The sequence below is a fragment of the Amia ocellicauda genome, chromosome 13 (genome assembly GCF_036373705.1).
Source record: "Amia ocellicauda isolate fAmiCal2 chromosome 13, fAmiCal2.hap1, whole genome shotgun sequence".
Taxonomy (NCBI): domain Eukaryota; kingdom Metazoa; phylum Chordata; class Actinopteri; order Amiiformes; family Amiidae; genus Amia; species Amia ocellicauda.
The window spans coordinates 12,516,431-12,540,539 of record NC_089862.1 but is presented as its reverse complement, the minus strand read 5'-3'; the positions used below and the strand labels follow the sequence as shown (position 1 = coordinate 12,540,539).

The following is a 24,109-nucleotide window of genomic DNA, read 5'->3' as shown; positions in this document are numbered from 1 at the left end:
TCCAGTGGAAAAAATATATTTTAAAAAGCTGTATACAGTATATTCCCATGACCTATGCATAAACAATGTTGTGTGTGTGCTCAGTCACTAATGGTAATTATGCAGATTCAGCATGTGTTCACAGTTAGCTGCACAAAACATTTTGAATATAGTGTGTGAGGATATATAACTGTGAAAATAAAACTGGATAAGATTTACACAACAATTCAATAATGCAAACCAATATCAAACAGAATATTTAAACCAAACACATTGTTTCAAAGAAGGGGGGGATCTCAAAGATATTTAGTCTATTTGTGATATATTTGTTGTGAAAATGACAAAAGAGGAATATAAGTAAGGTTACAAATGAAGATCTGTCAATGATGTAAGAGCCTTGTGGACTGAAAGACTTATACTATCCTGAGTGTGTAGGAAACTGTGGCACTCCATCTGTCATATTCTGAAACGTAAAAGTAAAATAGTGATGTTAGATGTAAGTCTAAGCTATGTGCAAAAAAAAATCCTCTAATGCAGTGCATTTTATTTATGGCTGACTTCTATTCTATTTCATTCCTTTAATGGCATCTAAAGTGATTCTCACTAAATTGACATATGAAATCACAATATGAGTTATGCATTTGTGCCGTATTCATGTTAGATTTTCTATTTCATCTGTGTCCCTTAAGTATCTCAGGCAGGCAGGTTGAGTCACCTCTAATTCAAAGAAGCCATTAAAGTGACAAGTATCGTGCTGTTAATTCCATTAATTGCAGGGTTTTGAATAAAGGAATTTAAAACCTTTAATGAAGAGTATAACAATTACCATCAACGAGATCGACTAAGTGAGTCAGAGTTTAGAATTAGTCTCGTCACTTGGACAGCCGGGCAGGTTTTGCAGGTTTGCCTTCCAAAAGGAGCCCTTCGCTATTATTCAGGAGAGCATAATGTTTCACGCTTTCTCTCCGATTTCACACTTTAAACCCCCTTTGTAAGGAAGTAGGGTCCTCGTAGAAAGAACGCATTATGTAGAAGAAAAAAAAAAACTCCTCACCGTCTCCATTCAGAAAACAGGCTTCTGTTTTAGTAATGAATATTGATTTGCAGAGTGCTTTCATTTTTCTTTTCTTTTTTTGCTACACGGCTGTTTCTTCTAAGCAGCAGGACCAATCTGCAGCGTGGGGAACTTCCCAACATCAGAAAGGGGGGTCAGGGGATTCATAGTTCACCGGATAGCCAGCCTCCATGGGCTTGCGTATTTCTCTAGACAGGGGAGGTAAGTGGTAGTGCCCCGGATGGCTGAGTGGCCAATGAGAGTGATGGCAAAAGCCCTCACAGCTCCCAGAGCACCCTTCAGTATGCGCGAGGTTGGTTAGCTCTCTTTGCCTCACAGTGGTTTGTGCTGCAGTATAAGTCACTGTCTCGCCAGCCCTCCTGTGCTGGTCCTACACAATCACGTCCGTCCGCCCATCTGACAGTCAGATCAGCTAATCCTCTTACGGTTCAGTGATGTTCAGCACAGATTAGTTTAAGAGATCTAAATCAGATTCCAAATGTGCCACCTTCTTTTTTTTTTCTTTTTTTTTTCCATCTTTTGATTGAGATGGCAAGGGAGTCTTAAAAAAGAGGGATTGATTAAGAACCAGGATAAGATTTCAGTGTCCTTACGAGAAGGGGAAAGAGAGCACAGCAAGATCTCCAGCGTGCCGGGAGCCCTTTGCAATGAAGGCTCTCCTTCTGTTGGTCTTACCCTGGCTCAGTCCCGCAAACTACACAGACAATGTGGGCAACCTGCACTTCCTGTACTCAGAGCTGTGAGTAGAGTACCTGCTCTCTCTCTCTTTCTGTTTTTTTTTTTTTTTTGTGCAGTTGTTGCATTATTGTGATTTATTATTATTATTATTATTTTCAAACTTATTTAGAAAATGGAAAAAAAAATAAGTTGATTTGGTCTTGTAGGTAATGCAGTGTGGTTCTGCAGAGAGGGACTTTGCATGGTAGTCAGCATGTATCTCGATATATGCGCTGCAAGAGCACTTGAATTTTGATCTTGCATAGAAGTAAAACATTTCCACTCAGTGAATGCTGTTGTGTCTGCATGGCATGCCGGTGCATCTGTCAGGCTTTTACTATGAAAGCTGTTTCGTGCATCCCGGCTGCACATGGGGGAGGTGTGTGCTACGATATATCGACATGATTTAAATTAATGATCCTTAAGATGGACATTTAAAGTAAGTGTTGTCAATTCCTTTTTCAGCTGCATGCTTTGTATTTTGCAAGCATTCTGTTCAGGATGGATGAATTAAAATAATGCTGTAATGTTGATTCCATAACGTTCCATAATGTTGTTTATTTTTGATATTGTTTTGTCTTTGTTAAGCCTAAAAAAGTTTGATAAGCCTTCAGATTTCAAATGTTTTGAATTTAGACTTGTCTGCATTTGTATATCCACTAACTGAAACCACTCCACCCATCATTTTTTGAATGAATGCACACAGCTAGCTTTGTATAGAAGGAAAATGTTTCACTCACAGAAATGGAAAGAACTGGATGAATGCATGAGTTTTCTAAACCACACAGATACAGCAGAGCATGTTTGAAGATTTGGCAGTGTTTAATTTACTACAATGATTTGCAGAAAACTGAAAGCTAACCTTGAAAGCACACTTCTCTTCAAATACCGGATAATTTTTGAAATCTTCAACCATTATTTAATAAATGAAACTGCTTGTATTGCTTTTTACATACTAAATAAAGAAATAAAGTTATGTACTATAACCTATAATATGTAATTTCCCTGTTTCTCTAAACAAAAGACTAACTTAACCTAAAGCTACATCATTTAAAAACTATTTTTTCAGGGGAAATCAAAAAAATGATATACACAGCTAAAATTAAGATTTGCCTGTGTGAAATGTTTCTGTTAGCATGAAAAGAGAAGAAACAAAACAGCCGAGGAGCTTTGAAAATCGCCTCTGTATGTCCCATTATCTGTCCATTTAGCCATCTGTCTGCAAATGCACATAATACTTGAAATATTAAGAGCAGGGAATCAAGGTTTTTCTAAAGAGATTCTTTTCTGAGCTTTGAGTGTGGGTCATACCAACCTTAGATTGTTTGTAAATATTGTATAGCTTGACTTACACTTTGGACAGTCAAATTACAGAAATAATGATTTCTGTTAGAATATAATAAAACAACACAAGAATGTTCTGTTCTGCACCTCACTAGAATGCTGTAGAATACTAATATTCCAGAACGTGTTGAATAACTTGAGCTCCTCTCTGTTGTTGTTGTTGTTTAACTATTCATCTCCACCACCTTGTGTCCCTAATGTATTTGTTTCCCTCTATCTGCATTTCTATTTGGACACTTCCATTAACCTGTCTTGTCAGTGTGAGCCTCTGACACTGACTGTCAGGTCTGCTTTCATTAAATGCAGGTGCCTGGTGTAGCTTTGTGATAAATAGTCTATTAATACAACAGCGAGAGAAAGATGGACTTAGTCGCCTTGGCTTTTTAATAATGTAATGGCACCATGTTAAAAAAAGAGCTGCAATTACAAATGCATTCATAAGTGTTTGACTGGTGTTGTGCTGGCTGATAGCAAGCTGCAGTCATCAGGTTGCTGACGGCACGTGCCGGCCTATAAAGCCCACTAACCCCATGCTGGGTTTGACGTGAAAATCTCAGGCACCTCCTCAAACCTCTCATTATGGTTCCCTTTTGCAATGTCTAACACCTTAATATGTTGTCGTTTCTCTTTACCTGTCCTGCAGACAGAGAAATTATGTACCAACGGTGAAACCCAAAGTGGAAGTGATTATAAAGTCACTGGTATATCGCAAATGAACGCTGTACTTCACTTCTGTGTTTGAGCTGCTGTGTGGCTTTTAGCTCACAAGCCCATGCGTGTTGTAAACACATCATTCTTATTGAAATGCTACCTTTATAACACATTTAGCTTAAACCCCAAGATGATTGTGAAATGAGGTGTTTGTGTTGCTGTGGTTATCTCCATGTACCACATGTGGATAATTGAGGAAGGCAGTAACTTAGTGGAGATCTGCTTGGATTTATGTTGGTTTCTTTTTGGAGTCATCCTTTACAGTCCATGCCCTAACTGGCACCAACATGCAAACTTTGTTATCTGTTTGTTGTGCAGATTCATTATATATAATCACTCTACATTTCCAGCAGAAACATGCAGCAATTGATGTAGGTTTTTGCAGTGAACTAACAGCACTGCCTCAGGGACTGAAACAGTGCATTTATACTGGTAAAATATTGATTCTGCAAGTTGTGAAGTGAAAATTGTGGACATTGTCTGACATTTTATGGTGCCTTAAAGTCTTCTGCTATTCAGAACTGCTGTGCTGCAGTATACCTTGCTTTTCTCCATTTTTGACTTGACATTTCATTTCTACCATTCTTCTTGTTGACATTGCCGTCATCAAGCCAAACTTAGTCTTAAAGACTTTTGATCTTTTCTAATGCTAAATTAGAATCGGGAAACGTGTCTGAAATCCTCACAAATTTGACACATCCTAAAAGGATTAACTTGTGAGTTTGCTTAATGAAATTGATGATTAAATGTGATTGCTGGATTGAACTTTGGTTTAATGATAAGAGCAATTTATTTTGAAGCATGATTTGAAGTTAAGAACTTGATATGCTATAGATGGCTTTATAACCAATTTATTTTGGTGTCTGTGAGAACTGGGTATCGGAGAGGAAATTGCACTAATTATAGTTTTGTTTGGATTATATATTTATCTTATTATTCTAGGTTCCCTCTATGTCACTCTGCATTAGTTTAATTGAAGTAAGAATGTAACGCAGATTAAAAAGAAAAGTGTCTTTGATTAATGTGGGTTTGGAATGAAACGTTTTCCCAGTGAACTTAAAGCAATTATTGGTGACAACTTAGTTTAGTGTCAGCAGGATTCTGAAAGGTTGGTGGCTGGCATAAACATCAGACTTCTCACTATCCTTCAATGGCAGGTGGGGGCGATCTGTATTGCAAAAATAATAATTGCCTTTTTAAAATGTATTATTTATGGATGTTGTTTTTTTATGATCCAATAAATATTGGTAGTGACTGAATCTGTGATTTTAAATGGTTGAGTGTACTAAAAATCACCTAGAGCCCTTCTGAAAATCAGGATTTGCCTCTTTTAGACCGATAATCAGCCTTTCTGCTTTGCTGCAAGCAGAGGAAAACAGGGAGGAGACCAGAGGGGGAAAATGCAGTTCTACAGCCTCTTAGCTGTGCCTTTTCGAGATGCATCCTTTCTAAAGCAGTGTTGTTTTCTTCACCGGCAGTAATCAAACCTCAACATTAACAAATTAAACCTAGAAAACAGGGTCTGTATTTTATATATACAAAAACTGAAATGAAGGTGTGAAGTGACTCCACGTAATTTAACATCTTAAACAGCAATTTACTAATAAAAAAATCCACTCCATCTAAGATGCAACATATCTTGGGCACACAGGACACAGATGAGGTTAAAAACACACAAACATTCATCCCTTTCCATGACATTCTGTTCATAGTTAGAGGTTATTTGAACTGCATTTATCTCGCACCTAATATCTCTTGTCACAGCATGCATGTCTCTAGAGAATTTGACTGTATCTCCAGGTTTCCCCAAGTACCAGTAATACTCCACCCTGTGCACACATGGAATATAAGCTGCAGAAATCTAAAGGAGAGCTGTTTTTCCCTCTGTTCTCAGAAGAATTAGTAATCCTCAGTGAAAAATGTATGTATTATTTTTTTGACATCATAGGATTATCTCTGAAGAACGATACATTAGTCATATGTTTCTGTTGGTGTTTTCATTCAATTGTGATAGGGAGGGTTGCTGGTTTTATTATTTTTTTAAAGATTTTGAGTTTAAAGCTGAGAGACATTGTATTGTTTTATTTATTGCCCTTGCTTTCTAGTCTTATGGGAGTATTTTCTATTTGATTAGTAATCTGTTCAACATTTGGTGCATTTCTTTTGTTTCTGGAGAAACGTGTTATAGGAGTTATTGTAACTCTGGCCCATTCCTCTGCTTACACACACTGCAGGTACAATTGTCCCTTAGATATTGCCAGTTTTTAGAGCAGCCAGTTCATTCTCTAGCCTCATCCATCCTTGGCATCTGAACCCTTGACTGCCCCTTTGGATGTGAAGTTGAGTCTTATTGATCAGTGGTGGTGATATAGACACATGTCAAGTGGGGCTTAGAGATCAGCACATTCTTTTCACTTATGATTGAGCCTAGGCCTTAGAAGGGGGTTTTCTTGTAATATATTAATATACATATATGTTTATGTATTTATTAACACACCCTTTCCACTCATGCTTTGACTACATAGGCTTATATATTTTTAGTAAAGTGAAATAACACATCCATTCACCAGCCGTTATTGATGCCTTGTTAACATCACATTTCTGCTGTAAGTGAAGACAGTGAGTCAGTTTTATTCCATACAGCATGCCAATCTGATATGTATATTTGTACAGTACTATTTTATATGTGCATGTGTTGCAAAAGTCATATTGAAGTATAGTAAACAGAAGGAACTGAGTAAATATTATACTAATTCTCTCAGTCTTGGCTACTTAGTGTATTCAGTTCAATAAAATACTTTAAAGGTGATTATGTTTGTTTAGCAATGTTGTTCAGGTCTGTGCACTTTTGGAATAGAGCAAAGAATGGGAAATTAACTGTTAAAGTGCTTCTGAATAGTGATATATTGCCATGTATTCTGCAGTGTAAAGGAATATGGAACCGACCTACAAATTGTTTTTATCCAATGTTCAACATTTTAATACCTTACATGGTGATAGATTTTAAAATATGTCTGAGTCTAATGCAATCGAACAAGGACAATATTTTGTAGCATGCTTTCCCAGACTCTTTAACCTGTTATAAAACCAAATGAAAAAGTGACATTTCAACTTTTACAAAAATAATAATTTTAGGTAGGATAAGTTACTTAGTAGTTTTGACTTAGGTCAGTCCAGTTGTATGTGCTATTAATTGCTGTTACCATGTCATACTTCATTATTTAGCTTTTGACCTCACCCTTTAAGGTACCTCTGCCCTCAAAGTAACTTGTCGATGCTTAGTGTGCCTGACCAGCCGCAAACCCAGGGCAGGGGGAAGTGTAGTTGCCACTACCCCTGTCAGATGAAGCCAAAAAGCAGGTGGAGGAGAATTGAAACGCACGGCAAGACATTTTGGTTGAGGTAACTGTAAAACAATCCCTTCCTTGCAGTTCATTGGATGTTGCTGTTTATTATGGAATGGTTATTGCTTTCTTCAGCTGATAATGTGGATCCTGCATGTAGTAAGCTGTAATGTTATGCATTTTCAATATTTGAAGTTTTGACACCATCACTTTGCTTCGTTTTCTGTGGCCTACGGTTTCAAATAAACGCCTGCCTTCTCAGCCCTTATAGTAAAAGAGGGATGTCAGTGATGTGCATTGAAGTGAACCCTGAGTGTAGAAGAAGACGAGACAATATGCCCTGCTGAATCATTGCACTGGCACACTGTGATTAAGTGTTCGAGAGAAGAAAAAAAAAGAAAAAAGCAGTCTAAGCCCAATTTATCAATGTGTAGCTGTGCTTCACAATGAATGAAAGACACGTCCCGCTACTCTGAAAACCCTGACAGTAAGCTAGTGGACCAGTTAATTTAAAGACTTCAAGTATGTTATATTTCAAGTCTTTTTCCTCAACATATAATAGAAAAAGTGAGAATATATTCTGGCATAAAAGCCCTATTGGGCCAATTACGTATGTAGTATTGTAACATTGCATTGTTTATTTCATTTTTTTTGTCTTGTTTAAATGTGTTTTCTAGGCAGCAGCTTGTTAATGGTTGTCAGTTGGGATGTTGTTGTTTTGTTTTGTATAACCCTTTTTTTTCATTTCCTGTGCCTGTCCATGGTGTAACTATTGAATTGGGCCCATCGATTATGTACCCCTATGTTTCATTAGCACAGTAATTGTATCATCTCCTTCCTGTGCACCCATCCCCCATCACACCATTTTGAAACACTTGTAAACCCAGACACAAATGCGTAAAGGACTGGTTTGTTCACAGCACTTAATCATATGGACAAAAAACACTGGTAAATAATTGAGTAAAAATCTCTTATAGTACTAGTGGGACCTGGCGTTTTCTGCATTCAGACAATGGCATTATGTTTACAGCTGCAGACATCAACACTCCTACGTTTCTTAATGAACAGTGTAAAGAGCTTCTTATTCAGTGAGGTTGGTGGTGCGCTGCTCTTCCGGGATGCTACAGAGCAGGGAGGTGGTGGGGTTTATTCCACCGTTATCTGAGTATTAACAGTCCCATTGGATGCAAATCCACACAAAACAAACACCATATAAGTATGTGTTCATAATGTATGCCAAAATTGGGCTCTTTTTGTATAATTAGAATATATGGGATACATTTTAAACGTATTTTAAATAGATTTATCTGTAATCTATATATATTTATCATGTATGGTCACAATATAAGATGTGCTTAGGTTCTCACAACGTTTCAAAATATAAAATAAATACATGGATTTTAGATTAAAATAAATAAAATAAAAAATCAGATGTATATGTGCCCATTTTGGCCTGCAAATAATATAAGGTCTTACATTTTTACTATATATTAAAACTATAATTTCGCACAGCTGTTTTTGTCAGCTTGATGTATCAGTTACAAAGAACGTCTCGGAAGCTCTTTGGTGGCGTTGTCAGCCGCATGACAATGCAGTCAGAGCAGCAGAGCACAAGTCATCCCCCCAGGCTTTGATCCACTCCCTCTCGGCCACTGCGGTGCTGCCGGACCTTGGGAAAATTGCTTGGCCTGTGTCAGCTTTATCTGGCTGTCAGCTGTTATAGAAACAAAGCAATTAATCAGGGGAGGGATGTTGAGTCCAGGCAGGTTTCATGCTATCTGCAACATTCAGATTATAGAAGCTGGTTTCATTTCAGTGTTTTATGCCCACCTGTGGAACAAGGAGAAATGTACTCAAGAAAAATATAATCATTTATTTGTAATTATTTTCATTTTGAATATAGTTTGTTGTGAATTGTAAATGGCTGCCTCTGAGAAACAAGCCAACGTTTTAAAATGTGGTGAGTAATCTTATTTTGGAGTGAACAGAAAGAAACTGTAAATAAAAGACTCTCAGTGTGGAGTTTATTTTGGTTAGCAGCTTTTATCATTCCCATCATGTTGCTTATTAGACGGTGTAATTTCGTTCTTAAATACCATGTATTGTTTTTATTAACAACGGCCCACAGTGTTGTCATTCCCCAAATCCCAACTGCCCTCTCTTCCATTTCTTACAGAAACAATATGCTGTACAGATATGTATTTTGTTAAATGAACACAATACAACTACTCTCTAATAATATTACAGGACCTTAAGGGCCATAATGTTTATGTGAAGTCAAACTGAGATCATAAATAGAATTACTGTTTTACTATATGCCACCTAAATTGTATTTTTCGGTTTCATAACATTCATAAATTGTTTCTTCAAAATATATATATGTGAGCCAACCCAGTTTGACAAATCGCTGGATAAATTATAGCAAAATACCTGAATTGCTTCTTCATGTGCCCAGAAGGCTTTATTTTATCATTATCAGATTGCAGTTTTAAATTTCATTTTTCAAATATGCCATGCTTTGAGGCAAAGGGATGGCTGAAGAATAAATATATGTGTCCACAGTGCTTTGCAACTAATAGGGTACCAGCTCTTATAGGAGTGGGATTATAAACACTATTCAAAAGAAACCACAGTCCCAAACCCAAATCCCATTAGTTCTTTATTCACAGACTATTCTCTATTCTGTGCTTTGCTTTTTCAAACAACCATCATCTATTGCTTGAGCATCTTTAGCAAAGGGTCAAGCAAAATAATTTAATGTACTTTAGAGTGGGTACGAACAACAGGCAATTCATTTCTTTTCTGTATGAAAAAGTGAAAATTGCTACTACATTGGAGTTCCTGGTTGAATTCTAACTAACAAAGAAAGAAGCAAACAAACATACAATAAAGCAAATAAATAAAGAGATAAATAAAGGAATTTCCATTACTATTGTTTTGGGAATGAATAAGGCTTTCTCTGTTGCAAAAACATTGAAAAGAAAATATATTGTAAACCATTGCCTCAATAGAGTGTTCCTAATTTGTGTGGGAGGGAAGGTTTTTGTTTTGTTTTCCATTGAATTAGATGTGCTTAATTTGATGAGCAGGTTTATCCGGCCTGGATCATTTGTAATGCTGAATTTACATTTGAAGATAGAATATAGAAAACCCCTAATAAAACTGTCACACATTATTTAAATTGTTTAATTTCTAGAACAGTCTGAACCTTTTGCTGGAAGTGCTAATGTCTTGATCTTTGTTTCTAGTGGAGGTGGATAAGTTAAGGAGGGGTCAGAAATCTGTCAATTAATGAGAGGAACTCATTAACTGTTTAAAATGATCCCACACGAAACCCTAGCGGTAAACAATCTTCAGTTCTGTGGGAAAAAAATTGTACGGACTATCATATTGCTGATAAATTGGTTATGGTCTTAATTTGGTATTACTTGAAAATCTGAAAAGCTACATGATTTAAATAGCTATACCAGTTGTATAAGTTTTGTGAGGAAAATGTTATGTAAATGTAATGTATTCAGAAGAGTGATACAGGTTTAGTAATAATTCTATTAAACCTCATGGCGGTGAACTCTGCTATCTGAGGCACACATGTTGTAATCTTTTCTGTGGTCAGACAAAAGATTTAGCTCTGCAGCAGAAAGAGAAATCCAAGCTGAAGACTGACAACCACAGACCAGTAAAAGTGTTTATGTAAAATGGCAGTTTAAATAAACAGACCCATTTCAGCTAAGTCATTATGCATACACTTTGTTCTCTTCTAAAGACACCACTTGGTTCAGTCAAGTACAAAGGCTCTGAGAAGGAGAAAATGCATGTTTCATGTAGTACCAAAGGATGCTTCTGGTATGGAACAACACTATTTCTTTATAAGGTTCAACTGTACACAAAAGACTTCTTCATTAACTGAAATAATAAACTTGATGATTCTGTGAACATCTTTATGGATTTAAAGCCCCAATACAGACTTTATTCTATTGATATTTGTAACACACACACACACACACACACACACACACACACACACACACACACACACACACACACACACATGGTATTGGGACATCTTTCTGTGTTTGTTACTTCAGTCCAAAACTTTCCTTGTTTCTTCAAATTCCAAGTAAACCAAATACCCAAACTATATTTTAATTGAAGAAAACAAGCATTTAATGTAGCGGTCACACCTTACGATAATGGGCACCTATTTTTAACTCATTGATGTGTGAATAACACATGCATACCTTATACACTGTATCTGAGTTCTGCTGTTAATCACATGTATAACAAGGTTAGGGTCAGAGTTAGGCATAGGGTTACAGACTAGGGCAATAACAATCTGACAATGATTGATCCTGAATTGCTTTATAGCCTGTTTAAAGATTACTGAAATATATTTTTACATATCAAACAGTGTGCTTAATCCTCAAGATAGCAAACTACATGTCTGGAACCAATGTGAATCCTAGAAAAATCTGCTAATAAATAATAATAATAATAATAATAATAATAATAATACAATAACATTTGTACACTTACTAGTTGACATTGTTGAGATATTACTCACCTACATGGCATTTCATTTTTGTAAATGCATGACTTTAGTCGACAGTGGGAAAGCCTTTCTCTAACTGTATACTCTATTTTCTGTTTTTTTGTTTTTTAATATGACATCACTCTTCACAGCATTAATCTTTCGAATACTGTCTAAAAACCTGCATGAAATTATTGTTGCTTTACAGTTGCTCATAATCAGAACTGGGTGAGTTTTGCTGGATTAGACATCTGTGAGCTGGTACAATGATTTTCATAAGGGCAGCACAGCAGATTTGTAATATAGATGTTTGGGTTTAGTCTTTAGACCTGTTCGCTACTGAGGTCTGTGCTCAGTTTGACATGAAATCCTGATAAATGAGAGCTTCACTCCGGACCTCTTTGTGAACCCCACAGAGGAATGGTTTTCCTTGTGTTGCTGTTAGTAATTTGGTGTTAGTTTTAGTACGAAAAATATTTAAGCATTTTTTTGATGGGCTTTTAAATTCCATTTTGTGAACACCCCCTCCTCCATTCCCTTAAAAAGCAGTTCCATCAATCATTGTCAGCCTGTCTCCATCCCTTCAAAAGAGAAGACAACTGAATCATGCTCTGTGTCATTCAAAACAACAAGAGTAAACAACAAAAAAGATGCATCTGGGAAAAGATGTCTGTTCTACTTATTTACTGCAGGATTATTAAAATCCCTTATATATGATAACATATATGTATTTGTGGCTGAATTCAATACTGGAATCTTACTGGATCATTGAAAGTTTGAAGTGAGGAACAGTTTGGTTGTATTTGTTGTGCATTAAAAGATTGGTTTGTTCAGGTTTGCCAATGAGCGAGTGACAAGGACTGTGATGCTCCTTCAGTCTGGATTAGGGAAGCTACTGGAGTGTATTAGAGTCTTCACAGACATCCTTTGGGCAGAACTGGGGTTTGTGATGAATTATGCAGGAACAAAATGGATCGAAATGGCCATCTGGCTCTTCACACCAAAGATGCCTGTTTTTTGGATAGGAAAGCATAGCATCAGTCTTCAAACTTAGTGATCTTTATGATAAATGCTTAGTCAGTGCCTTTGAAAGGTTATGGAGATTTACAAACTCTACTGAGCCACTTAACACACCCTGAATGATAGAATTGGGATCGGGATGGGCATGCTTATATGATTGTTGGTAAAAACAGTCTCTAAGTGTCTCTCTCTCTCTTGATCACCTGATCATCTCTGGAAACACTAAATTATTTTGGTCAATTGGTGTGTGTGTATTTGTGTAATAAGAAACACTGTATTTGGGTTAGGGATGATAATCCACTCATCTAAAAGAGGATTTCAAATTCTCAGAGGTTTGAGTTTGTGGTCATGTTTATTTCAGGCTTTGGAATACCGCGCTTTCACAAGAAAACAGTATTTTTGTCTTAATGTGCGTGCTGCCCTGTAATCTGCCATTACTAATTATTATTTTGTCCTGTGATGATAACAAATACTGAAGGCTGCATGAATCCCACTAAGAGAGAGACTTGTAAAAATTGTTTGACAAGAAATCTATGTATACCATTATTTTCTTTTCAGATCTTAACCTTTGGTCGAGTCTTTGAAATGATGTAATCATGGACTTGCTCCCATCTTCCTTTGTAACTACACCTTAGATGACAGAAGCTTTTTAGTGTGTGTTTTCAGGACGTGAGAGCTTAATGAAAGCTTTTTGGGTTTACTGATGGTGAAATGACTGGTCTTGAAGTCATGTACAACGGAAAGCCTGTGTGTGTGAGAGACTGTAATTTCCTCAAGCTCAGTGCTCTATAATTGAGCTGTTTACATAGTAATACCTAACATCACTATTTCTGACCAGGACGTACAGATAGGTTCAGAGTCTAAAAGCATTACAGGTCCAGATACCTATAGGGAAGATTGCTGTTTGTTTGGTTTGCTTTGATGTTCTTAAACTGTTAATTTAAAAATGCAATTAGAGTTGTAGGAAAACGTCATTTAAAACAGCACAATGTTATTGTTCAGGATAGTCATTAAGCGTTTCAAGCAGCTGAGTGCTTAAGCAGTTGGCTCTACCTTTATCTTGTAAGGCAAGCTGATTTTAATTAACATTATCCAAAGCTTTTAAGACTGGCTTAGATAGCTACACAATTGTAGCACTGTGAGTGCATTGTGGTAAGAATATCTTATGTATATGTACATTCAAGTTTAGTTGTATCCAGTATGAGACATTATATTTAAACAGTATTATTATTGTTATATTCTCACTGCTTCCTCATTACTTCCTACTGAATAGTTATGTTCAAAGAAAGACATTGAAAGTTATTGGCAATAAAAATCAACCAAATGCATGCATTTAAAAAATAATAATTTACTTGGCAAAAGCTTGCATTCCTGAATGTTAAGAAAATACACTTTACATATCAACAAATTTTAAGGCCTTGAGGAAATAATGTCGTCTTAGCAGTAAATCCAAGTTGGTCTTTCTAGTCACTCTATACTAGAAAGAATAAAGTCCTAAAGCTTCGGTCATTGAGATTTTTCATGGCAATCTACCAAGAAGGGTTTATGTCCCTTCAGCACAGTTGACCAATCTGTTACACCGTTTTCATTTCGACTTGCAGAATAACTAGGGAGAGTCAGTTCAGGGCAAGGATCATAGCTATACCCATAATCTTCTGAAGATGTATACTTTGCCCTGCCTAATGAGAATTACAGCAACTGTTGGTTTATTTGGTAACTGAGAACTCGAAGTTAAGCCATTTAAAGAGATGTACAAAAATAAAGACAAAAATAGGTGCTTTTCCACAAAAACAGATTCCCCTGAAACAATCTGAAAAGGTAGACAATGCCTGGCCTGGCCTGTTATGTAGCCTATACTATTTGTCCTATATTACATTTCAGCTCTTGCAATTTTCAAACCTAAAAGCAAAAATAAACATTTGAATGAAGCAACACAGTTGTATTGTTATTGAATGCTGTACACAGGCCAAACATTCTCCTTGAGCTGAAAATGCTCAGCTGCAGTGGTCTGAGCGTTGTTCATGACTCAGATCAGAGCAATAATGTCTTCCACTGGGCTGCTGCACCGCGTCGGTTCCACAGTCCGAGCATCGATCAGTACAGCTCTTGTGCTCTGAATGTCAATCAAAATCCACATGAATCATATTCTTTTCTTTTCTTTTTGATAGGGGCCTTCTTACATGTGCTGCACGGATTGTGGTTGTTCTATCTGATTTTTGTGGAGAAATTTTTTGTCATCAATGCCTTGTAACTGTATCACCAGCTAAACACTCATGTCAGGAATGAAACCACTTGACTGGAGGTGCTCTAATTCTGCTGTAAACATTCAACACATTACAATTACAAAATACAGTTAGGCCTACTTGCTGGTATGTTTATTTGGCACTGTATCCTTCATGCACAAGTTTAGTTATTTCAGTCAGGTGTACTTTTATTCATTTGCAGAGTGTAATTGAGGGCAACCTTCATATACATTCACAAATGCAAATGGATAGAATTAACTACTGTTTATCGTGAAAGGTCCCTTTAATTCCTTTCCAGAATTACAGATATACTGCCTTAGCCTTCCATTAACAGGGTTTCCTAGACCCTGGGTTTCTCTAATGGTAGACTTTGGGGATTTTAGTTAAGGTAAAGTAGTTCTAGGTTAGTGGTAATTACAGCCCGTGAAACTATTTGCTAGACAGTGGTAGTCAGAAAAATAAGCCATGATCTGCAAAAATGTTGCTCCAGCTGTCAAATAAATTATTAAAGATGCTGACCTTTTGTATAGCAGCTTGAAAGGTTTATATCCATTCTAATCCCAGTTTTTTTTTTAAACCAACAGAAGAGCTCTTGTTATTTTGAAAGTGAAAATAAAAAAAAATGTTTGCAGCCTTGCAAGCTGTACATGACTTATTTCCTATATGCAAACTAAATCAATTGTAGGGTAAACAAAGTGTGAAATCTTTAAAAATAGTTTTATGTTGGAACCAGATAAGTTATTTTTCCTTTGTCAAAATAAATAAGTGAATATAATATATTTTTTATCTTCTCACCAGTGTCTCACAATGAGGGAATCTCAGGGACACCCTGTCATTCCCACATCTCTCTAACAAAATGTTATGTCAGACCATGTTATTTTGAGAAAAATAAACACTTATTGAATGTCAAATAAAATGATATTGTACAATAAAAGATGAACGGTGCATAAAGTAAACCATCCTTTTGAAAACAACTTTCTTAAATAGGCAGGAGTCACTGAACCATTTTCATAGAGCAAGGCTTTGACTTTGGCCAGTGTATTTTGAAACGGAGGTGATAAATATGTATCTGAATCGGTTTAGGCTGGGGCTATAAGTCTGGTGTATAATTTTACACAGCATGTTTTCTGTTTAACATGCAACAGTGATTTATTTTGCCTGCATACGTTTTGGTGTTATTGTTCTGATGAATTCATGTCAATCAAAGCTTTACATTGTTTATCAAATGGTCCTGTGAGAATGTGGAATGCATTAGAAACAACAGAAATTTCACCTTGGGAGGTTGTTCTTAGTCAGACTAACAGGCTATACATCTCTAGACGTCCGTACGTTCACAGAACATGGTGATGCTTCCTGCAAGCTACTGTCTGATTTATTTATTTATTTATTTATTGATTTATTTATTTATTTAATCTGAATTTGTCATCTGTCTGCCTCCCCAATAGCCACACCTTCCCTGCACCCATTACCAGCAGCGCTTGATTATATTCAAAGGCTATAAATTGTATCCATTATCTGCAACAATACATTTACTCTTGTATGTCAGGGTGAGGCTGCAAATGGTGGAAAACGGTAGCCCTTGGGGGGGTGGAACTGAATGAAATGAGATTGAAAAGCCAACAAACATGGATCAGTAGTTCAGTTTCATTATGTCTAAGAGCAATGGGTGAAAGGTCATGACCTTTCAACTCCTGTTTAACTGACAGCTAAGTTTACACAGTAAGAACACTGCTGAGCTAATTTCCTCTTACTAAATCAAAGTCATTCTACTGTCAAATGTGTGGGATTATATCCTGAGAAACTGAGATTAAATCTAACTAGGGAATTACACTACATTATGATTACTGGACTAGCCCAGTCTCCATCGTTGTTACTTGTATACTCACTTAGATTTTGGTTTTAGAAACTCCATTTACCTATTTACAGCTTTACTATTGATAGAAAAGAGGTTTTGCTGTTTCAAATGGAGTGGTGAAACAAACATTTTAGTTTTTTAAGTAACTTAATCCTCATTAGGGGATTGAGGCATTTTTGGGGAGGAGCCTTTTTCCTGTTTGTTTATTGTTCATTGTAAAGGCCACCAGTGATGGCTTCCACCCATGTTCATCCCTGGTGCTTTTTGTTGGCGTTGATGTTGTTGTTAACTGAGCAGTAAGCCACTGAATCAACACAGCTTGTATATCGTTCAAAGGCCGCTGTTCTATCCTCAGGTGTAAAGGAGCATCACACTGTGGCCTCTCAGGGGACAGGAAGAGGCGGTCCCAGGAAGGCGACTGCACGGACAGCACATCAGAGCTCACCATCGCCACTCTGCCCTCTGAGATCCCAGCCTCAGCGGCTGTAGCCTTACTGACAGACGACCCCGGTCTGGTGAACCCTGCCTTCGACCCCAGTGTGGAGGACAGCCAGTCTGGGAGCAGCACGAGTCTCGCTGCCAGGAGTGCCAGCAAAAAAAGTGGGTGCATAGTGTGAAAGACAAAGTACACGTCACACACATAAAAAATAAATTAAAAAATCCTTAGAATTATGGTCACTGATACTGAGCCAACCTTTGCGGGGTCATGGCTGTATCAGGTTCTTGCAGAATATTTCAATTTAGCAAACTGTACACCCATCATGAGATAGTCAGCGCTAAATTATGGACAAGGTAAATTCCAGGGCCTTCATTACAATTCACCTCCATTTTCACTTCAACTGTGCTTTGCACATAATATCCTTTTTATTTATTTATTTATTTTTATGACATGCTTTCATTTGGACTTTGTATTATGTAAGGCTAAATTACTATTCATTGTTGCATAGCTCCTGTGAAGCTTATATTTCAGTTGAGATTGTAAAAAGGACTCCAGTATGGAAATGAGATTAATGAAATGCTCAGAAGCAGGAATTTATAGGAAGCCCTCCTTTTTTGTTTTCCCCAGTGATCATAAAGAGCATGCAAAAGCAGTTGATTTGCTGAACTCAAGTAGGAAAGCATCCCAGACAAGTCCAGACATGCCCGCCAGAGTCAAGCTAAGACTGAGCTCTTGATCTGCTCTTTCTCCACAGTTCGCAATTTCGACCGTACTTCCGTCAGAAGCAGGTCCTTCAAGCGCTTAAACCGGGCTTTCAGTGTCCTCAGGAGAACAAAAAGTGGGAATGCAGTTGTCGCTGAGAGTGTTGAAGAAAGGGATAACTTGAGGAATGCACATGCTCCACAGGAAGGTAAGGATACCAACACTTGTGCTACTACAGCAGGTGAAAGAAAGAAACCTATTCCTACTGAGAATTAGACCACTGAGTGAATCTGTATGTGTATGATTGAAAAATAATCTGAGACTTATTTAGATGTCTTTCTCTTTGCTCAGGGCAGGATTTCAGCACATTTTTAAGTCCTCATGGCAGGTAGACTGGAGTTGGAGTGGTGTTTATGCAAAGGTTGTGGTCGCATTTCATATTCTTTTCACCAGGAGAAAATATTGAAATTCTGTTACTGAAACTTGGTTTGATCATTTTTGATTCTGACCAAGATTTCTTTACCTAAAAAACAAATTAAAGTCTGCATTCTGTTTAGGAGACAATGGAACACATTTTGCTCCCGATCTAATAAATGACTCAAATGTGGTGCTACACTAGATAAATGTTATTACACTTTATGTTGCTAAAGACACAATGCTGTGCACTTGGGAAAGCTTGCCCATTAAAGGTCCTGGTTAAGTTACCTTACATATGACCCAGATGAGCAGCTTATTCTTCATAGATGTCAGGTGAACAGAAAAATTTGATTTTACTCGTGAACAATTCAACACGCAACGCTTTTTGTCCTTCCATTGGCAGCCAGGAGACATTTTACACAATCTTTCAAATTTAAAGTGGCGGGGAATAAATCAAAAGTTCCCCCTACCTGCCAATCATAGATTCCAAACATGCTACTGGAACATTGTAGGGTTTTAACGGCAGCACCATGAACAATTAAACTGTCTCTTACATTTGGCAGAGGCCTCTTGGATCTATCCAATGGAAAGTTACCATTTACCATGGTTGGGAATTTGCAGTGAGCTGGTGGGTGAGATGGGCAAGTGGGTTCTTTACAATAATAATCTGTCATGTTTGTTACAGTAAATCTCTGAATAATTAAGATCTCCTCATAGACAGGGAGGTGTTTAATTATGGAGATTGACTACCTTTTGATAAAGATCTTTACTGCAACGGAGCCATTTATTTCTGTGTACTGTGGTCCACAAGGAATATTTTGTTTGTTCTCAAAAACCCTGATGGTTGTCACGTATCATTCTCCACTCGGTACATTATTTATTTTATTGTCATTTTGTTCTCTTCCATAAGAAATAATAATATCATGATTAGAAGAGAACTGATCTTGGGAAATTGAATATTTAATATTTGAGAGTCATTTGTGAATACTGAATAGTCAAGTGCAATGGAAGGAACCCCTCTCGCTGTGCAGTATGTAGATTCTCAGAAATGCAATTAAGATGCTTTATTGAGACTTCCGATTGAGTGTATCAAGTAGAAACAACAACAGAAAATGACTTGCAGGACAAAGACTTACTATTGTATTTTCACACAAATACTTATTATAACTGTCTTTATGTTGTCATGATTTCCATGTCAATACATGTGCAGCTCTACAAGCAGTACTGTTTATTTATTAAAACTACAGTAACCCCTAACATCAGTCCCATATATAATCTATAAATAATATATGTAACATTTGCGTAGGTCATCGGATTCCATACATCATCTTTTATAGTTCCTGGACTACATAGGAAATTATATACATGAACATGAGTTTATTATTTATAATACACGCAAACATGAATGACCTCATTGTAAAATGTCATATCCACCTGGTCATTCCTACATTTGGCATTTAACGTGCCTTCTCTCTGAAGTGCCTGAGGACACATTGACATTTAGAAATTTGTTATGATTCAAAGCCTTTTTTTAAGTTTTTAGGGATAATGTGTGTGTATATATATATATATATATATATATATATATATATATATTGGGCATATGGTTTCTATGGTAGTCCCATCATTTGGATGCTAAGCCTAATGTTTTGTGCAAGTTACACTAAAGTAAATCCATTAGTGCGGTGAAAAAAGCAACTGCAAAGTGCAATGAAATATTTAGTTTTCATAGAGTTACGCCTGCATATTGTCAGGGGAGTAGCAGTGTAGGTGAAGGAGGGTGGAAAAACCTGATTGGCATTTCAGACAGAGGCACTCCAGTCAGGTGGATCCTGAAAGACTGAAGGGATTTGGCAATGGATAGATTCGAGCATCTCAGCAGACTCGGCAGCGGAGTATGCACCACACGTTTCAAAGCAGGAAGAAGGTCGGAGTGCTAGGCCAGAGTTTCACATGTGAACTAGCCTGCTTTGTTCATTTTAGTTCTGTCACGTGACTGGACAATCATCTTACTGTCAAATAAAGGTGCTCCGGAAAAAGTCACACTCATTTTAAGGCAAACACGACAAACTGTCCATGTTGTTTGGTTTCTTCTTGAGGGAAAAAAAGACGGTAACATCAAAGTTATCCTGCACCCTGACATTTTCTACCCTTCTGTTTAATTCAGTGTAAATAAGTGCTATTGCTTCCTGTAAGGAAATTGATTAAATGAAGTACAATATTAACGTTGGGACCATGAAGTGTAAGCTGACGAATGGTAATGGAGAATCCGTGAAGAGAAGTAAGGTCATAGCATTGTTGATTTGATTTCAGTTGGGTGGAAACTCATCAGCCAGGGCTCTGGGAACAGGAGAGACAAACACACTGCAGCAAACAGGCTTGTGAGATCACATTTCTCTGTGGAATTCATCAGCTGTTGAACTTTACACACATCACAAGTGTTTGAAAATGTGAAAGAATGTGTAAGTTGCTCATGCCAAAATCCCCTGAGGAAACCATTTTCCTTTGATGCAATCTATGTAGTTCCTGTTCATTCTGTATTTTTCCATGATAGCTAGGCACCGACACAGTGTAAGCACTAACACTCTATCATTGTTGTTTGCATATCAGGTAGGGCAAGTTATTATTATTATTTTGGCCTCTGGTTTTCTCAAGTGTACATTTAGGTGTTGCTGTTTTGCAGTCAGGTGGGAGTAGTAGTTTAATCAAAGGTTTATCCAAGCTTCAGAAGTTGAATGTTATGTTAAGTTATGTTGGAAGTGGAAGTTTTATATGTATGCAAAGTTAAACCTAAAGACTTTTTTGCTTCTAACTCTTTCTTATGTTCAAACCTTGGAAGATAGGCTAAATAAAGATGGGTGGATATATATATTAACTTACAGTTTCACTCTCTATCTTATACCTTTAAGTGAAGAACAAAATTAAAAGTAGCCTACTTGATGGGAAAAGTGAATTTAGGAGTGCCGATACAATCTCCATTCAGTGGACGCTTTTCAGTGCTGTCTGCCAGTACATTTTGTAAGATGTATACATTCATATTAAAAATGGAGAATACTGCTCATAATAAAATATATTTTGTATATTCTGTTTGATTTCATGGTCAAATATTGTAACTTTTTAGTTACCGTTATTTACTGTTTATATGGATTACTTTAAGCTTTGTTCCCTCTTGAATTATTATTATTATTATTTTTTGTAATGCTGGTATCTTTGTATCTTTAGACAAATTGTGAAAATACTGCTTTTAATGGTTTACAATCTTGATATGCTGTTGTGGTTTCGAAGGCCTGGGATATGTTACGTAGATTTCTGTAGTTCTGCAGGACAATCTTTGGGTAAGGAAATAGTAAGCTCATATGCCCCCCTGTGGCACTAAACCACACAGCCGGATTTTTTTACTGAACGAGCTGAACAGGGCTCAGTGATCACCATCATTTGTATTGCAGATGCAAATGTAGAGCAAGGCCAAATGTTAGAACAAGTATAGCATAATGTGTTTAGAGAAATTGGTCTGAGATGGAAGGTTATTTTAATTTATTTTTGTCTTTCATTTGTTATATATACCTCATGATATTGTTGTGTCCAGGACGGGTATCTAAAAATAGATGCATTTTTGAATACACCTGCAGTGATGCTCTCTAGCTTCCTTGATCCATCCCTCTTCTGCTGCCTTCTCTCCCTAGAGGAAGGCCTGGAGCAATAGGTTTACCTTATCTGTTCCCATTCACTGTTTATGTTCATAGGTGAACCTTTCCTTTCATTGCAACTTGAAGAGGTGACTCCTCAATAGCTATGCTCAGGTGCCAACTGAGTCTATGCCATAAATCCAATCCACTTTGAGTTCATACAGCAGAGGAGTTACTGAAACAATGCCTCTCTTCTCTGTGGTGTCTTGCAGTTCTGGCCCTTCCTCAGCTGCACCACCTGATCCCCGATGGTGAAATCACCAGCATCAAGATCAACCGGGCCAACCCCAGCGAAGCCCTGGCCATTAGCATTGTGGGGGGCAATGAAACCCCCCTTGTCCGCATTCTCATTCAGGACATCTACCGAGAAGGGGTCATAGCCAGGGATGGGAGGTTGTTACCAGGGGACATGATACTCAAGGTATGACATCATGATATCCAAGGTGTCTAATGCTGCTCACCGTCCAGCTCTGGAGAGTGAACTTTTGAACTTTGTGTTGTCATTTCTGTAGCATTGACTCTTCCTTTAGGTGAATTAATTCTTATGAAGAACAAAAAAATCATACAGGACGAATACAAAAGTTGATTTCAGGAGGTAAATATTATGCAGGTTTCTTTTCTTCTGCTCATTCCAATCCATTTTCATAATCTCTTTATAAGACATTGTTTTTAGGAAAACATTTTAGAATAAGCTGCTTATTAACCCAGCGTGAAATATATGTCACATACAGAGGCCTGGTAGATTGGGATATATTTTTGCAAAGCCTGCTAAGTGTTTGTAATATATACGTCACACTGGATTCATAAGGATTAAGGTTGGCTAAAAAACAAAACAAAAACAACAACAAAATTATAATACAAAAATCCCCAAACACTTGTGCTACAGTAATTGGAACCATAACTTAACAGAAAATAACATATTACAGCCATGTATAACATCCTGTGTTTACACTATAAGCATGTCGCAGTTATTCCTGGTAAAGTATATTTTTCATATTACTCTTTGAAAGTCTGTCCTCTACTGAGCATGTTTTAATTGCAGTAGAATTCAATAATAAAGTAAAACCAAATTCATTCTAATTAAAGAATCTCCTATCCCAGGGTGTGGTAAACATGAGCCAAATTAAAATTATGTTGAAGATCTTTTAGAATTTGTAGATCTAATGGCATCTCAGTGGCTCTGACTTGAGAATGCATCTCTGTTAAATATTCGATTATACACATATTTTGTTCATTGCTAGACTTGCTTATTTTTCTTGTTGCTGAACAGAGTGATTGGTGTCTTTCAGGTGAATGGCATAGACATCAGCAACGTGCCGCACTGCTACGCCCTGGCGGTGCTGAAGCAGCCATGCCAGCTGCTGAGACTGACGGTGCTACGGGAGCAGAAGCACCGCTATCGCACCAGTGGCTACTCATACCACGAGAGCTACAGTCCCCGAGACGACAGCACCCACGTCATCCTGACCAAGAGCTGCCCGGAGGAGCAGCTGGGCATCAAGCTGGTGCGCCGGCCAGGGGAGCATGGCGTCTTCATCTTCCACCTGCTGGAGGGGGGCCTGGCCTCGCGGGACGGACAGCTGCGCATCAACGACAGGGTGCTGGCCATCAATGGGCACGACCTGCGCTATGGGGCTCCAGAGCATGCGGCTCTGCTCATACAGGTGGGTGAGAGTGACCGCCACCACAGGAACAGAATTCCTGAACAACACAGTCCCGAATGAGCCCAATGCCCACGTCACCTGACACAGGAGACTAAAAACTCTGTCAAAAATACGCCTCCTGGCACCCGATCCTCACAGCCAAGACAAGAGGGCTAAATGCTTTTCAAAGACTGGGGGAGTGGCTTCCCTATAATGAGCTCATGTACACAAGGAGTCTCGTTACATGAGCAAATCTGAATTGATGGATGTGATAACTGATTTACAAACTAGAGCACAGGCTCGCCCTTGTCAGTATCAAGTTAAACCCTCCCTGTGTAAACGAGCAGCTGACCTGTTTCTTTGCTCCGATTACATGCGCATGAATGACAAGAATGGGAATAACACT

General features: G+C 37.6%; 1 protein-coding gene across 4 annotated transcripts in view; it reads left to right on the top strand.

Annotated features, from left to right (window-relative positions):
• lnx1 (ligand of numb-protein X 1) overlaps nt 1-24,109 on the top strand; it is a 64,053-nt gene that overhangs the window by 28,158 nt on the left and 11,786 nt on the right. For 3 of the 4 annotated variants that reach the window (XM_066719888.1, XM_066719890.1, XM_066719891.1), the window contains exons 3-6: nt 17,172-17,416; nt 18,010-18,165; nt 22,273-22,481; nt 23,350-23,724. In XM_066719888.1, coding sequence (XP_066575985.1) covers nt 17,172-17,416; nt 18,010-18,165; nt 22,273-22,481; nt 23,350-23,724 — 985 coding nt within the window. Of the gene's footprint in view, nt 1-1,385; nt 1,794-17,171; nt 17,417-18,009; nt 18,166-22,272; nt 22,482-23,349; nt 23,725-24,109 lie in introns of those variants that run through there. The other variant, XM_066719892.1, reaches the window with a different exon arrangement.